At 38.6% G+C, this 16,130-nt stretch overlaps 1 protein-coding gene across 4 annotated transcripts in view; it reads right to left on the bottom strand.

The window, feature by feature from the left end:
* The window catches only part of PHF20L1 (PHD finger protein 20 like 1), an 81,017-nt gene that overhangs the window by 45,623 nt on the left and 19,264 nt on the right, over positions 1 to 16,130 (bottom strand). For 2 of the 4 annotated variants that reach the window (XM_045005407.1, XM_045005406.1), the window contains exons 4-9: positions 15,283 to 15,367; positions 14,134 to 14,222; positions 11,074 to 11,136; positions 6,761 to 6,968; positions 5,767 to 5,895; positions 765 to 847 (exon numbers count right to left, since the gene is read on the bottom strand). In XM_045005407.1, coding sequence (XP_044861342.1) covers positions 765 to 847; positions 5,767 to 5,895; positions 6,761 to 6,968; positions 11,074 to 11,136; positions 14,134 to 14,222; positions 15,283 to 15,367 — 657 coding nt within the window. The remainder of the gene's footprint in view (positions 1 to 764; positions 848 to 5,766; positions 5,896 to 6,760; positions 6,969 to 11,073; positions 11,137 to 14,133; positions 14,223 to 15,282; positions 15,368 to 16,130) is intronic. The other 2 variants (XM_045005408.1, XM_045005409.1) reach the window with 2 other exon arrangements.

Genomic DNA, 16,130 nt, shown 5'->3' on the forward strand with positions numbered 1-16,130 from the left:
TGTTTAAAACAAACCATTAAACCAAAGAAAATTCATACAAAAAAGCCATATTAAAACTACATTAAGGATCTTATTTAAGCCAACAAAAGCAAAAATATCAAGAGTTAAGGCTGCCACTTCATCCTTAGCTTGCTTTACTGTGCTTAGGTAGTCAGCCCTTTTAGCATGCAAGATCATGCACAATTCTGAGACTCAAGCAACACCTGAACACAATGGAATGAGCCAGAGATAGGGAGGCAACCTTCAATTCTTCAAATAAGTGGTTTTAAATCAGACCCCTAACATTAAAGTTTCTTTTTTGTACGTATTAAAATATACATCTTAGCAAAATGTATGGCTCATTGAACAGTTCATAAAACACGCACAGTCTACAACACCAATTCTTACAATAGAAAAGAAACTTCTTACAAAAGAAGTTATACTAGATGCCAAAACCCCTGTTTCAAACCACAAATCAAATTTGCGTAAGGGTCTTTTTCTTAGCCAGTTATAGGCATGGTTCCAGCTATAAAACCTTGGGGCCGCTGTTTCCTAGCCTTTGATTCCTTGGAGACAGTAACTCATTTATGAAAATTAAAGTTAACACTGTCATTTGTGTCAATTTACTTGTATGCTTCTGGCTACGCAGAGATGTAAACATAAGATCAAATATTTATAGTTCCCTATTGCTGTTTCTGAAGGGGAAATTTTGTTATGGATACTATATCTCCATGGCACACTCCAGTGGGAACCTTGCAAAAGAATCAAACTCTACCATTTCATACCTGCTCCAGGACTGGAGCTGTTTCTTTGTTGCCTTCCTTTTTTTCAGCACCATCCACAACAACAGCTTTGGATGCCAACAAACCTTAAGAGAAAAGTTGCACAGAGATATTTAGAATGGGTTGGTTTTTTATTTTATCATTTGCTATCACCAGGTTTTATGAAAAACATAAATGTGAAAACAACTTACAACATTTTCATCTATAAAAAGATTCCCTCTGAAACCCCCTTGTATAGAGAGTCTTTATTTAAAATAACAAAATTTATGAGACCCTGATTACAATTCACAGGTCCTGTATTATAAATGAGGATTAGCACCAGCCACTCCAATTCCACCACCAGAGAGGGAAAAGGAGCTCTAAATTGTAACGCTACGACCCTCAATCCCAAAGCAATTGTGCTTCAAAACCAGGTCTACAGTCAAAGTAAGTTTTCAAACTTTTGATTTTAGGTGGTTATTTCGAATTCCTTCCTTCACTCATTCCTTCCACATTTGGTCTGTGTGTGCTTTCTTAATGGTTATATATAGGGCACTACCAAATTCACGGCCATGAAAAACACATCATGGACCTTGAAAGCTGGTCTACCCCTTTGAAATCTGGTCTTTTGTGTGCCTTTATCCTAGATTATACTTTTACCCTATACAGATTTCATGGGGGGAAACCAGCATTTCTCAAATTGGGAGTCCTAACCCAAAATGGATTTGCAGGGGGGGTGCGGGGGTCACAAGGTTATTTTAGGGGAGTCACGGTCAGCTGTGGATTAGCCACTTGGTCAATGGGTCCCCAGCCAATTGGGGTGCTCCAGAAAAGTGGGGACCCCCTCGCCCCGCTCACCTCACGCAGCGCTCCTGCTGGGGAACAAGGTTGGGGCACAGGGGCTTGCCCCACTCTGCCTGACTGCGCTCCTACCGGGGAGCAGGGGAATCCCCCGCGCCCTGACCCCACTACCCGGCAGGAGTGCGGGGGGGAGGGAGATAGGGGCGACTACAGTTGGAAGGGGTGTGGAGGGGCTCCCACTTGTTCTGGCCCAGGGCCCAGAAAAGCATAATCTGCCACTGGTCACAGTATTGTCACCCTTACTTCGTCGCTGCCTTCAGAGCTAGGCAACCAGAGTGGCGGTTGTTAGCCAGGCACCCAGCTCTGAAGGAAGTGCCACCGGCAGCAGCACAGAAGTAAGGGTGGCAATGCCAAATCATGCACCGCTGCCTTCAGAGCTGGGCAGACAGAGTGGCGGTTGCTGACTGAGGGCTCAGCTCTGCAGGCAGCAGCGCAGAAGTAAAAGTGGCAATACCCTACCATCCCATCCTTACTTCTGCACTGCTGCTGAAGGCGGCTCTGCCTTTACAGCTGGACACCTGCCCAGCAGTCACCACTCTCCAGCTGCCCAGCTCTGAAGTCAGCACCGCCACCAGCACCAGGGTAGAAGTAAGGGTAGCAGTACCGCAACCCCCCCTACAATAACCTTGTGGACCCCCACACACACGCACACCTCCTTTTGGGTTAGAATCCCTACAATTACAACACCATGAAATGTCAGATTTAAATAGCTGAAATCATGAAATTTATTATTTTTTAAATCCTATGACCGTGAAATTGACCAAAATGGCCTGCGAATTTGGTAGGGCCCTAGTTATAAGTTACAGTTGCAGAGTTCCTATCAAAGTTTGCCTGTTATGTATTCTCATCTCTTTAACAGGCCCATGCAAATCCTGTTTGGACTAAACAAAACACTGAAGCATCTAACACAAGGAAAAAAATCTTACAAAGGCGAGTGGATAGAGTAGATTAGAGGTTCTCCAACTGTGGTCTGCAGACCACCACTGGTCTGCGAGCTCCATTCAGGTGGTCCACGGATAGTTCCCTCTAAGGTGCACGCCTGGGCGGCTGCACATGAGAAAATGAAGGGCCACCCACCAAATTAGTGGAGCCATGCTGGTGTGGCTCCACTAATTAGGTGCTTGGACCCTGGAGAAGACACACATGTAAAGTGAGGCGGTGGCCTTGGGGGGAATAGGAGGTAGGTGGGAGGGGGCAGCAGGATGAGAAGACGGGGTGGAGAAATCTGGGATGTGCAGATGGCCAGAGAAAGAGGCAACTTTCCCCAGCTCCAGGGATGTGGCTGCCGGGGAGAGACCCCCCTCCTTCCCAGGCTTGGGGGCTACCGCAGCAAGGAAGACCCCTTCCTTCCTAGTCCCAGCTCGGGGGCTGCTGCGGCCAGGGAGAGAGAGAGCACATCCATCGCATTAGAAAGGTAAGACTACGGATATTAAAATACGAGTTGTGTGTGCTTTCATTTGTAGAACAAAAAAACAATTATTAATTTTTTTTATATAGTGCTTTTATCCAGAGTGCTTTACAATAGTTAGCTAATGGCATAAACAACATTTGGAAAGATCATTAAGTGGTCTGCTGAGACCCTCAGCAATTTTCAAGTGGTCCGTGAAAAAAAAAAAAAGTTTGAGAACCACTGGACTAGATTATCTAATCAGAATTTTCATTCTCTATGATTTAAGTAATAGGGACTCCAGGTGACCCTGATAGTAAGACCAATGGGAAACCAGTATTTTAAAATAATGCTAGTTCTTCATTCAAATCCATATACAAGACTACCAATATACATTTGACAACCAGACAGTAGAAACAGCCAACAATTTTAAACCTGATGTTCAGAATTCCCCCCCCCCCCACTTTATGCACAGAGCTTGTTGTTGCCCAGGCATAAAGTAGGTGTTTCAGAGCTGCTTTGTCCGGGAACTTTTACTTTATTACTTAATATCTCTAATAAATAACGTTGCTGAGGAGACTCAGCCCACTTGAATGTGCCTAAAGGAAAAGTAAAGCAGAGGCAGCAAGATATCTTTGATGTCTGAAAGTCTTCTCCTGCAATCTGTGGCCCCAAGAAGAAGCTACCTCTTAACAGAGATTGTTATCCAAACTGAACAGTCTACAAGATATAGCTACTGCATTCCATGGAAAATTAGATACCCTCACAATCAATTCAGAACACATTAAACTGGAGGCATATCACTTAGTGAACTCTGGGCTCTCCTAAAGTAACTCATTTAGAACACTGGAATACTGCAAATCCATCAGTAACCCAGATAACTTTTCATTAAGAAGTTGTGAAAAGCGACAGGGTCCTGTGGCACCTTATAGACTAACAGACGTATTGGAGCATAAGCTTTCGTGGGTGTCCAATATGTCCGTTAGTCTATAAGGTGCCATGGGACTCTTTGCCGCTATTTACAGACCCAGACTACCATGGCTACCCCTCTGATACTTGACACCATTAAGGAGTTGTTATGCTTCTGTGCCCCACAAGGATCTACTACAGGAAACTGTATTATATTCCTTACTATGTGTGTTACATCAGTTTGATGGATTTATTTTTTTAAATTAAGCAGAACATTGTCTCCAATCCAAGATGTGCAAAGACATTACTTAAGAAAACCAAATTAATCAATCATTAATTTACTGCAAAGCAGAACCCCACTAATTTGCAGTACTGAATGGAAGTCATCATGAGTTCATGCAATTCATAAGTTAACAAAGAAGACCTCAATTCTGCAGCTTGCTCAAAAGAGGACCCCCCCTGAACTTATGTGGGTGCCAATTAACATGCGCAAGTGCACAGATCCTTTCGTATGGAAAAAGTTGCAGGGCTGGGACTTAAGTGACCCCAAATAACCATTACAAAATGTACTGTTTAATTTTACAAATTTAGTTTAAGTTTATAGGAGACAACTTGAAATAAAAAAAGCAGCTGCATCATCTCCATTTTGTCCCTCTGGAGTAACTTTTCTACAAATGAAGTTCTGAACAGAGGAGTGGATGTGGATTTGTTCCAAAGGGACTTTCAAACCAGCAAACTCACCAATGCTGCTAAGAAGCGGATATATGGACTCTGAAGTCTCTGTGTGTATCTGACTGCTTTACCATTTAATAACTCTTCTTGTTCTTCCTTTTTTCCTTATAATAAATCTTTCGCTTTAGACACTAAGGAATTGGCTGGCAGCATGGTATTTTGGGTAAGATCCAAACGAATACTGACCTGGTAACGTGGCTGAGCCTTTGGGGTCAGAAGAACATTTTGTATAGAGAGCAGAGTTTTCTAAATAACTTCTGGATCTATGTTCTGACTGGGAGCCAGAGAACTGGAATGCAATAAAGGGGGCTGTGTAATTTTTATTTTTTTTTATTATTATTATTTTTCCTTCTTCTTGATAGCCAGTGTGAGGAATCAGAAGCACTATTTGTGACTGGCTGGTGAGTTTAACTTCAGCAGCCTGCCCTGATCTTGGCATTTTCAGTGAAGGCTGTCACAGGCACACCAGGTCACAGTCCACCTATGGAAATTTATTTTGTTACTGTACACTTGGTTACCCCTTTAATACCTCTGCATAGTAACATAAGGTACACATTCTTTTAGAAATTATGAAGACTTTTCTAGTGCTTCAGTGCATTAATAAATGCTTATGCTTTTTAAACTTTCCTTTAAGACTCTTCCTAGTCTCCTTCCAGCAATGCAATTGCCATTACTTCATAACAAACTGGGACAGAACTTTTGGTTGTCTCCAAAGCCAGTGGTATTGTTACTCCACTGATCTACTAGCAATGATTCAGTGTGCGTAGTATACTCAGAATGCCATATCCAGAGCCCATGTAGATAACATTCCTCATACAATAAAGGGAATTATGCAGGAGATAAAAGGTGTCATAAACTAATGAACACACTTGTTCCAGGAAGAGGTCTATTCAGAATGATCAAATTATCATGACATTGAACTGAAACATAGGTCAAATCACAGACCTTACATCAAACTCTTGGAACAGGGTTGGCTTTATTACTCTTTGTGTAGTGCTTTGAGATCGTCAAAAATGGTAACTGCAAAGTATTAATATAATAAACAGACGTACTGATCTACCATAGCACTCTATGTACAAGCATAAACATTTGGATATGTAAAAAAGTAATGATGTTCTCAATAAAAAGGAAATTTACCAGTGATCTTGTTAAGACGAGCTCTCTTTGCCTGAAATGAGTTGCCTAGATTACTTTTCCTCTTGTGCGATAATGTGCTCTCTGCCCGCACAAACGCCATCTTTGGAACGTCCACTACTGGGAATCCTACTTTTAAAAGAACAGACATGGAAGAGTTCATCTACAAATTCACAATTCATAAACATTTCTGATCAACTGTAAATATTTCAATGCAAAATATATTCTAAAATGAATTAGTAGGCTTTTATGTGCCATAACTGGCAGTTTAAAGATTTACAATTAACAGGATGCAGAAAATTATTGCCTTGAAATTTTAAGTTATAAGTTAACAGATATTAACTTTGTTGACGTGAACATCAGGATTTACTGATTCAGAGGTAAAAATCTAGATAGCCCTTAAAACATGGAGACATATGTATTACATTGTCTTCAAACATATCTAGAAATCTCCATTATAACCATGAACCTTTAGAATTTAAGTGGGGTTTTTTTGTTTGTTTTTTTTTTAAAACCTCTTCAGGGAAAATGAAATAAAGAGATCTAGAAAAATAAACTACTGATCTCTTCTGAGCCATTTAGGAAACAGAAATTTGCACATAAATCTAAATGATTAACACTGCTCCAGACTTCAGTATTGACGTCTACTAAGATACAAACACTATCTTCCTCTAGTCTAGAACCATTGGCAGTATCATTTTGCAATATGAACAAGAGAGATTCTGAGGCCAAGAGTAACTGGGCAGGCAGAAAAAACAGTACACCTCTACCCCAATATAATGCGATCTGATATAACACGAATTCGGATATAACATGGTAAAGCATAGCTCCCGAGGGGGGGGAGGGCTGCACAATCCAGCGGATCCAAGCAAGTTCGATATAACATGGTTTCACCTATAACGCGGTAAGATTTCTTGGCTCTCGAGGACAGCGTTATATCTGGGTAGAGGTATATTTGCAGCCTTTAAAAAAATAAGAACTAGAATATAGTTTGTACCGAATGGTTCACTAGATGTAGGCTCCTCTTCCTTTTTCTGGACTTCCTGCATGATTGTAGAGGTTGAGGTTTCTTCCTTCTTTGAAGGTACTTTAAACCATTTTCTCTCCTCTTTATCTTTATTGCTGTTTGCACTAGTCCGAGGTTTACTTCCTGCTTTGTTCTTGGCTGCTGCAGCAGCAGCAGCTTTGACCAAAGCTATCCAATCCTCCAAAAAGAAAACAAAGGTGGAGGAGTATTAGTAGCTGTTTGCGACACTATTTACAAATAGTGAGCAATCTCATCCAGAAATTGCCAAGTACATTTATGTTTAGTTTTATGACTATTGCCCAGGATTCAGTAAAATGTATTTCCCAAATTGCCTACATACTGTAACTAGAATCTACCTCATGGATTTAAAAAAAATAACAAAAACACTGCATATGGAAATCTCTCTCCATGATTAGCCTTTCAAACACTATTGTGCCCTAATAACTAATCTGTATACTATAAGAGTTACAGAAATACAGGCACTGTCATACTGGAACAGGCCATTAACTCCATTATCCTGTCTCTAGCTGTGGCCTACACTAATCTAGCGATTTCAAATGGAAGACCAATCCCTCTGTGCCCCATACATGTCTTGCAAACTGCACAATACAAGGGCAGGAGAATTCTTTAACACCTAAGCCGTGGATCAGGTAATGACCTGAAGCAATGGTAACTCTGGTACAGCAATTTCTAGAGTATCTGCAAATACTATTCCTACTGTATTAAATTTTCAAGCTTTATCCAATAATCTCAAATGGCTCTATAAACAGCAATTAACTGTCACAATCCACCTGCAAGGTAGGAAGAGCTTATTACCATTTTAGAGATGGGTAGGTAAACTGGCACACAGGGAATTCAAGTGACTTGCCCATGGCCACACAGTGAGCAGTAGCAGAACCTAGGTGTCTTGACCCTGATCCCCTCTTCTAATGACTTGACAACTCTACTACAGTAACCCATTTGTCTTAACATCTTGCAGCAGTGTTTTCCATAGAAAAATTTTGTTACATAAAAACAATTGTATTCACCAACTGAATATATTTTTAAACTTTTTGAAGGAAAAGATTTATTTTAGACCATCTGACTGTTTGATCTCATTAATGTTTTATATGTAGGTACGCATGTTATGTTTAAATTGTACTGTGTGTGCATGTGCATGAAAGGTGTTATAATATCCCTAGAGCAAAGACCACATTTTCTTCTCTGGTGGAGACAGCACTCAGTAAGTAATAAAATATTTCCTTTATTCATTTAAAATGTGCTGTATTTCATCTGGATTGTTTCCTTGCTACTGTATTATGGGATATATTAAAAAAACAGTACCTGACTGGCTTTATATATGGAGATATACCTATCTCACAGAACTGGAAGGGACCCTGAAAGGTCAGAGTCCAGCCCCCTGCCTTCACTAGCAGGAACAAGTACTGATTTTGCCCCAGATCCCTAAGTGGCCCCCTTGAGGATTGAACTCACAACCCTGATTTTAGCAGGCCAATGCTCAAACCACTGAGCTATCCCTCCCCCCTTTCACTCTTCCAATCATACTTCACTTCTTTCTAAACTAAACAATCCCAATCCCTTTAATTTCTTTACATATGGAAACCTTTCCATACAAAACCTCTACCAGTTTTTCCAATTACCATTCAGTGGACCTTTTCTATTTTCTGTGCTCCCTTTAAGGTGTCATGGGGACATACCTTCAGTTAAAAATCTTTTTCTGCATTATTCTCTCTCTTCTTCATACAGCCCAACCTTTAATTCACATTTCTACCACTGTTTTGCACTGAATATGTATCTCCACTGTGTAATAAACTACACATTTTGTGACAGTGATAGTTTCAACACATCAATAGTAAGCAAGGTCCCTTTTTCAGGACGTTAGACACTGATGCAAGAAGATTAAGTAACTTTCCTGTGAAGTTAACATTCTCCCCTTATTCTGTAGTCCTCAGGATAAGTTAGTTATGTATGTGTCTGAATATCATTAACTTAGTATTCACCTCTACTGATTGAGCTAATACCAACTACACATATTAAAAAGACAAAGTCTCTGCCCCCAAAAGAGTTTCCAGTATGAATCTGACCTAACCTACAAAATTTTAAAAGTGTAGACATGTGGATCTTCAACAACGTATACTATACTCATTTGCGCCCGATCACAAAATTGAAGAAATCCTTCACTTGGTGCAGCTTCATATAGTAGCATTATTATTTATACAGCACCAGAAATATGGATGGTACTTTATAGATGGGAAAGAAAAGACAGTTCTAGTAACAAAGAGCTTACAATGCAAGAGGCACAACATAGGAAAACAATAGAAAAAAGGAGAAAGGGAGAGATAATGTCATGAAGATACTTGTAGTTTACATATGCTGATAGATCCACTTCTGCAATTTATATTTAATTTTTTATTTACTTAGTGCAGTTTAGGTCAACAAGTTGATAGATGTAAGCAAGAGATGGAATGTACAGATTATTTGGTGCCGCATAGGCGGCACTGCCCCAGTGATGTCCATAAATGGGGGTCCTGCTGAGTCAGACAGTGGTATGATGATTTTGGGGTTAAATCCCAGCAAGGTTTCTAAGCTCAGGCTTTCAAATTCCCCTATGAAAGTGTCATCCTGAGAGGAGGGTGACTGGGGTTAGGTTTCTACCTATACTTGTGCACAAGCTTTTTTTAAGCTCAGAGCCCTACAAGGTTTTGGAGGTGCAGGTAAAGAGGAACCACATGGAGGCTGCATGACTAGAAGCCAAGACGGGAAGATCTGGAGACAAGAACTGTCCTATTTATATTGTTTTTTGTTTAAAGACTGTTATACACAATGAAGGAAACTGGCCAGAGACTTTGCTAGTCTATTTTTATTTTGGCTGAGTGCCCCGTAACAGATAATTTCATGTGTAAGAAACTAAAGGATATATTCTTCTCTTGATAAGCACAGAAATTCCTGTTCAGAAAGAAAGCATCTTCAAATGTAAGCTCAGAGTTTATTTACAAGCCTTTATAAAACTTGTATAAGGAAAAATAAAGAAGAAGAAGAAGAAAGGTGGACTCTAATCTGAATGAGTTTCAAGTCTTTCTTGAATTGGGATTGTTACCAGGTTTCTAACCTAACAGCCAGCCACAATACTGAGATGTAGCCAGACTCTCAGTAACCTGTCATTCAAATAATTTTAATCACATCAGTAACAGCAGCGTTTTTGTCGTGCACTATAGATACAAATTCCAGGATTCAGTTATTACCAAGTTAAAATGGAGCAACCTCCTGAAATAAGTTCATCCCCTTCCTCCCCAGTGCTCTGAATAGCCATTATAAATCACTTTGTTCTGATTACCCATTGCCTATGATCAAACCACAGCCAACATGGCAGCCTCCGCTTCTGAGCCACAATGTTCTCCTCAGATAACCTTTTCCCCCCTCAGTATTTCCTCCCTGCCACTTAAGGAAGGCTTAGTTCTTTTCTTTCTCCTCCTACCCCCCACTACAAACATTTGTTTAATTATCCTGTCCAGGGCTATATGGGGCAACAGAGTAACAGAAAGCAGTCAGAAGATAAAGCAGCAAGTTCCGGTTTTGGACAAATAGATGGAATTCTGAGAAAGTCAAAGCAAAAGGATTTGCATAGTAACTTATTAAAGAAATCACTGTGCTCTAACTGGTCAAAAAATAGCCCTTGCTAGAGTTCAGGGACTGGCATACTGCATGACTATATAGCAAACCACACAGTCATTAAAAAATCAGATCAACTAAGCCAAACTTCAGGAAACTGCATAATAAAGAAATAAGTTAGCAGGAACCATCCAGCATCCCTATACATTGATTGGCTAGGACAATTGCATCTTAAATACAATTAATTTTGTAATCTTATAACTGCAACAGTGGGAAGGCAAAAAGCAGTAGCAGTTCTAAAATCCATCCCTTCTGCCAACAGCTGGATTCATGTCTTGCCACCTCTCTCTTCAGCTATCACAACTACCACCTCTTCACTTCTCTATCTAAAACATGGCAGTTAACTTCCTCTTTTGGCACCCCTACCACATTATCCTTCCCACCATGCACATCCACACCCCTTTCTAGCTCACTGGCTGTTTCAGAATCAAGACTGGATTCCTTGCTCTCACGTTCAACACCCTACGCAGCTCTGCCTCACCTACATCTCAGCTCGTGTTTTCTCCTATCATCTCTTCTTTGTCTCTTTGCCAATTGTGCCTTTTTTCCCTCAGCTTCCTCGTCCTATGTACCAAGTTCCCTCCCTCTCCTTCAAATCCCTCCTCAAAACTCACTTCTTTTGGTTCGATTTCCGTCACTAATCTCAGCTCCGGCGCTATCTGCTCCCTCTCGCGCGCCTAATTATATTGAAGATAAAACAAAAACACATGAAACAGAACAAATAAGTTATCTGAATTATTTGTAAGTGCTCCCCAAGGGCAGTTTTCATTCTCCCCCTTTTCCATTTCTTCTCTTCCCCACCTCAGTTGCATTTCTGTCTAAATTTTAAAACGTAGATAATCCAAGCAGGAACCTGGTCTGTAGTCTCCATATAAATAAGAATACAAAAATATTTGTATAGTTTGTTTTTGCCTTTCCACCCTCACAGCTGAAACTTCTGAATACACACAAATACTGTAGCGTTAAAAAAAAATTACTTAGAATGTTACAAGTTCTACAGTATCGCTCACTTTAAAGAGACAATGTGAACTTAAAATCACATTTCCATCTGAAAATATTACACCTATTTTTGTTACAAATAACTCCAAAGATTACTGGAATAGAAAAATAAAAAAATAGTCTCTTCAAGGTGCTTAATTTGTACATTTGACAGTACTTTGGGTATAACCACTTTCACTGTTCTAGGGTCACTTGCATCACTCATACACTGCTCTTAGTTACACACAAGAGACGACACAAACAAAGGGAGCAGAAAAAATCCTTATACAAAAATGTTAATGTTATATTTTATACAGACTCACTATTTTAAAGATGCTAGAAAAATGAATTTGTAGTCAACTTTTAGTGAATTAAAAATATCAAAAGGTTGCCCCTGTAATTCGCAGGTCAGCTTGCACACTAATGGACAAATTATTTTTGTGCACATTCAACATTTTCAGAAAAAAATGTTGCATGTTAATACCTTACTATTATTTTAAAAGTTATACAATTTTAAACCTCTATAACAACTCTATATACAAGTATTTTTGGGAGGGAAAGGGGCAGGAGGGGGAGAAATCACAACAGGAAAAAAGTTCTGGGTCTGAATTTAACAAATAGTATCACAGGTTCATCTGATGCATGACTTTCATATCAATCAAATTATGCTGGGGGGTATTCTTTGAGAAATCATATAAAAACCTATGCCTGTCCAATAATTCCTGGTAAGTGTCTTCTTTTAGAATAAAAGAACAATTTTAGTTTGAAACAAAACTTAGTCTTAGATAACTTTGACCTTCAAACCAATCTTAGGCTGTATTTTTATTTTTACAACACAAATACTTTTGAAATAAAGATGGATATTTTTTGCCATAGCATAATAGATTTACCTAGTCTCCTGTCCAGCAGTTATATTACTAATTAAAAAATGAAACCCAGAGCTTGCTTTGAGATCAAGAGATTTGTACTCCTGCCTCTGATTTGGGGGACTTAGAAATGTCAAGATTAATCTCATCTTTCATTTTATATGTGAACATTTCCTAGCCCGTGTAGAAATCAAAATTAATCGCCAAAAATGCAAGTTTGTCCCAGTGATTATTCCTCAAGATCTCCACTATAGCCACTCAGGTTTGGCCTCAGATGCATGAAATCAAACACCACAAGTGTCTCAATATTTGAAGATAAGCAGAATAATTTATTGCGTTTGTAAGAGTGCCATTCGGACTGCTATTTATGGCATTAGCATGCCTACAGACTTCCTCCCATCACTGGCTGGTTGTTTCAACTGAGCTTTTGTTTCTCAGCTGAGAAGTCAAAGTGGCCTTTAGCTACAGAGCAGTATCTCAATAGTGTAACAGACAACATGATTTAGTGAAACAAGCAAAGGACACTTCTGAACTCTAATCCAAGCTCACTATTCTTCTTTATTCAAGTCGCAACCTCTCTGCCTAAGTTTCCCTATTTGTAAAATTGAATGAAATAATGTTTAACTTCTTACCTCATCGGGTTATACACAATTAATGTTTGTACAGAAACTCAACAGAATACACATTACCATCAGCCTCTTGCTGGATGGTTATGTGAGTATTTAATTTAAAAAAAAAAAAGGGCGGGGGGGGGGGCGATTGAAGTCTGAAGATGCCCAAAATAATCCATTTCCTGTCCTTCTCCAAAGTCCTAACTTCTTTGCATGATTGTCATATCATGATTTAAAGCTATCAGTTACACAGAAGCATGCACAAATTATTGTTTAAAAGGCCCTCCCATTTCTCTATTTGCAAACAGTCATATAAAAAACAAATCCAGTAATTTATTCATTTTTATGTCATTTTCCAGAGCAGATTAGACGTTTGAATTCTGCTCTTCCAAGTAAAAGAACAATTTCTTGAAAAACTGGGGACTATAACTATTTGCGTTTTATCAATTGGCTCGCTTCTTTTAGCAAGTTTCAACAGACAATCATTTCATTTTTTAAAAAGAGCTAAAATTTCTCATTACCAGCACAATTACTCTAAAAAGATTATTGCTCAAAGCAGGCTTCATACAAATTTGGAGACTGGATAAAACTTGGATAAAATTCTTAAGTATTTAAATTAAAATCCTGCTATTGATCTTAGCTTGTATCTGTGTCTCTCATAACCTGCCTCCCTTCCTGGTAGGGTGCTACTCTCTTCTATGACGGCATTGAGACTGTTACAGATAAAAGGTTTGGCATAGGGAGATAAAAAAAATGAACCAACTGTGAATTAATAAAAGAAGGTGGTAGAAATCTGACATTGTAACAAATCCACCAGCAGCAGCCCACTGATGGGCTAAGGCCTCTTCTAAAGGGCCATAAAGACCAAGGAGGAGAGAACCTGTTAGCCCCTATGTAGTCCTGGGTTGGGACCATTGGAAAGAGAACAGTCAGGAACAGATGAGCCAGTGAGGAGAGCATACTGCACTCAGAGGTTTCATAATTGAGGTGACATCACTAGCACAGCACATGCTAGGGCATCCCCTGCAGTTAAGAACTGGTGAACCAACATATTGAGGGACCTAAAGAGAAGGTAGCAGCAAGTTTAAAATCATTTGTGTTACATGGCCCTTCCTGCATGGGGCATTCAGCAGATAATTTGTTCACAGGTCACTTAATACCACATGCCCTGTTTAGTAGTCAACACAAACAAGCAAGAAAAGACGCCTAATATCCTCACCTGCCCTTTGGCATCCTCAGGCATAGATTTGATATGCATCCTTTTTAGGCATCGAATAACTCCATCATAGAACTGTACTGTGAAGGTTCCTAAAACAGGATTGATGCAATCACTATGAGTAGTTAGAAACATACCTACCTCACTACTTCCCCAAAATGCTACAAATACATGCAGGACTGGGTCTGAAATGACTGTGACACATCAGTGAGTGCTTTGGCTCTGCAAATACTATAGGATTGAGCATCTATTTAAAATTCTTCCCTTCTTGGGTACAATCACATATCCTCCTTGGATCACATCAAGATTAAAAGGGACACAATCAAGATAGAAGTGCTTAAAAACCCTCTTTATTCACAATGAAAAACTCAGTGTTGAGTTCTATGGGACTATAAGATGAGACAAGCGCATAAAGTTACTGAGATATGTGTTTGTGGTTTCAGGACCTTGGACAGTTGAACTAAAACTGTAAAACCTATTTTATATGATTACATCCTTCATTTCTCACAGTTTGGACAATAAGTAGTGCTTCATTTTTGTTTATAAATTTCCACTTTATTAATCCAAAAATGCCACATATTATCAGTACATTTAAACCCACACCCAAAAACAATTTTCATTAGTTTTTAAATAAAATCTATTGCAATGCTTTTATTGTAAAACAAAACAATGTAAACGTCAAACTACTTTAAATTTTATGCCTAAACTAGCTGGCATTTTCCTTTTAATATTGCATTTACTTTATCTTATTTCACTGATTTAAAAAAATCTCATTTCTGAGCTTTGTTAATGTTTTCTAGAAGAACTGAGGTACTGTAAGCATATAAATGTAAACCCAAATCAACAGTACTGTGAAGGGTTCTATAATATTGAGGCAAGGATGTTCGTCTTGCTACTATAAATGAAAGTTACATTACTATAGAGTGGAGGAGGTACCCCAAGTTTTTAATTTCATAGAAATAAAAGATGGTAAATGCTCACTAGATCAAACCCATACCTCCCCCTCATAGACTAGCAATATGCTTCCTACAGTATGTTTAACGTAGTGAATAAAACCGTATGTAAACACATTTTGATTTTAAACAGGAGTATAGCAGTGTTCCTGGTAAATAAATAAAAGTACTTACAGATGCATTGTATTTATATACATACCCTCCTTGTTAATTGCTTCAATCTTAGCAGGATAATATCGACAGTCTGTCCAACGAGCTAGCACCTCTTCTCCAGGTTTAAAATCCTAATTTAAACATTTTTAATTGTTAATATCTTGCCCTGCAAACCTTTCCTAAACAAACTTAAGCTTTATAACTTAGCAATATTTACCTTGGAAAAAAAATTGATACCATTAGGTTTGGCAGAATTCAATTTTTACTTTTTATAACTTTGACAAATAATATTGATCTTTATTTTTAAGCATTTTTTAAAAGTTTATTGATCAAAATTTTGACAATTTTTGAAAGGGGGGGTCAGACAATTATTTAATGACAGTAGCTGCTGACATTCCTAAAGTTAAAAGCTTTAAATATTTTTGGATGTTTTCTATATTTTCAAATATATTTATTTCAATTACAACACAGAATACAAATATGAATCTTCAGCGCATCTGGCACAAATACTTTGCAATGCCGGCTACAAAAGTGCCATGCAAATGCCTGTTCTCACTTTCTAGCAACACTGTAAATAAGAAGAGGGCAGCATTATCTCCTGTAAATGTAAACAAACTTGTTTGTCTTAGTGATTGGCTGAACGAGAAGTAGGACTGAATGAACCTGTAGGCGTTGAAGTTTTACACTGTTTTGTTTTTGAGTGAATAATCTATATTTGTAAATTGCACTTTCACATCAAAGAGATTGCACTACAGTACTTGTTTGAGGTGAACTGAAAAATACTATTTCTTTTATCATTTTTACAGTGTAAATATTTGTAATAAAAAATAATATACACTTTGATTTCAGTTACAACACAGAATGCAATATGTATGAACATGTAGAAAAACATTC

This window comes from Mauremys mutica, chromosome 2 (genome assembly GCF_020497125.1).
Source record: "Mauremys mutica isolate MM-2020 ecotype Southern chromosome 2, ASM2049712v1, whole genome shotgun sequence".
Taxonomy (NCBI): Eukaryota; Metazoa; Chordata; order Testudines; family Geoemydidae; genus Mauremys; species Mauremys mutica.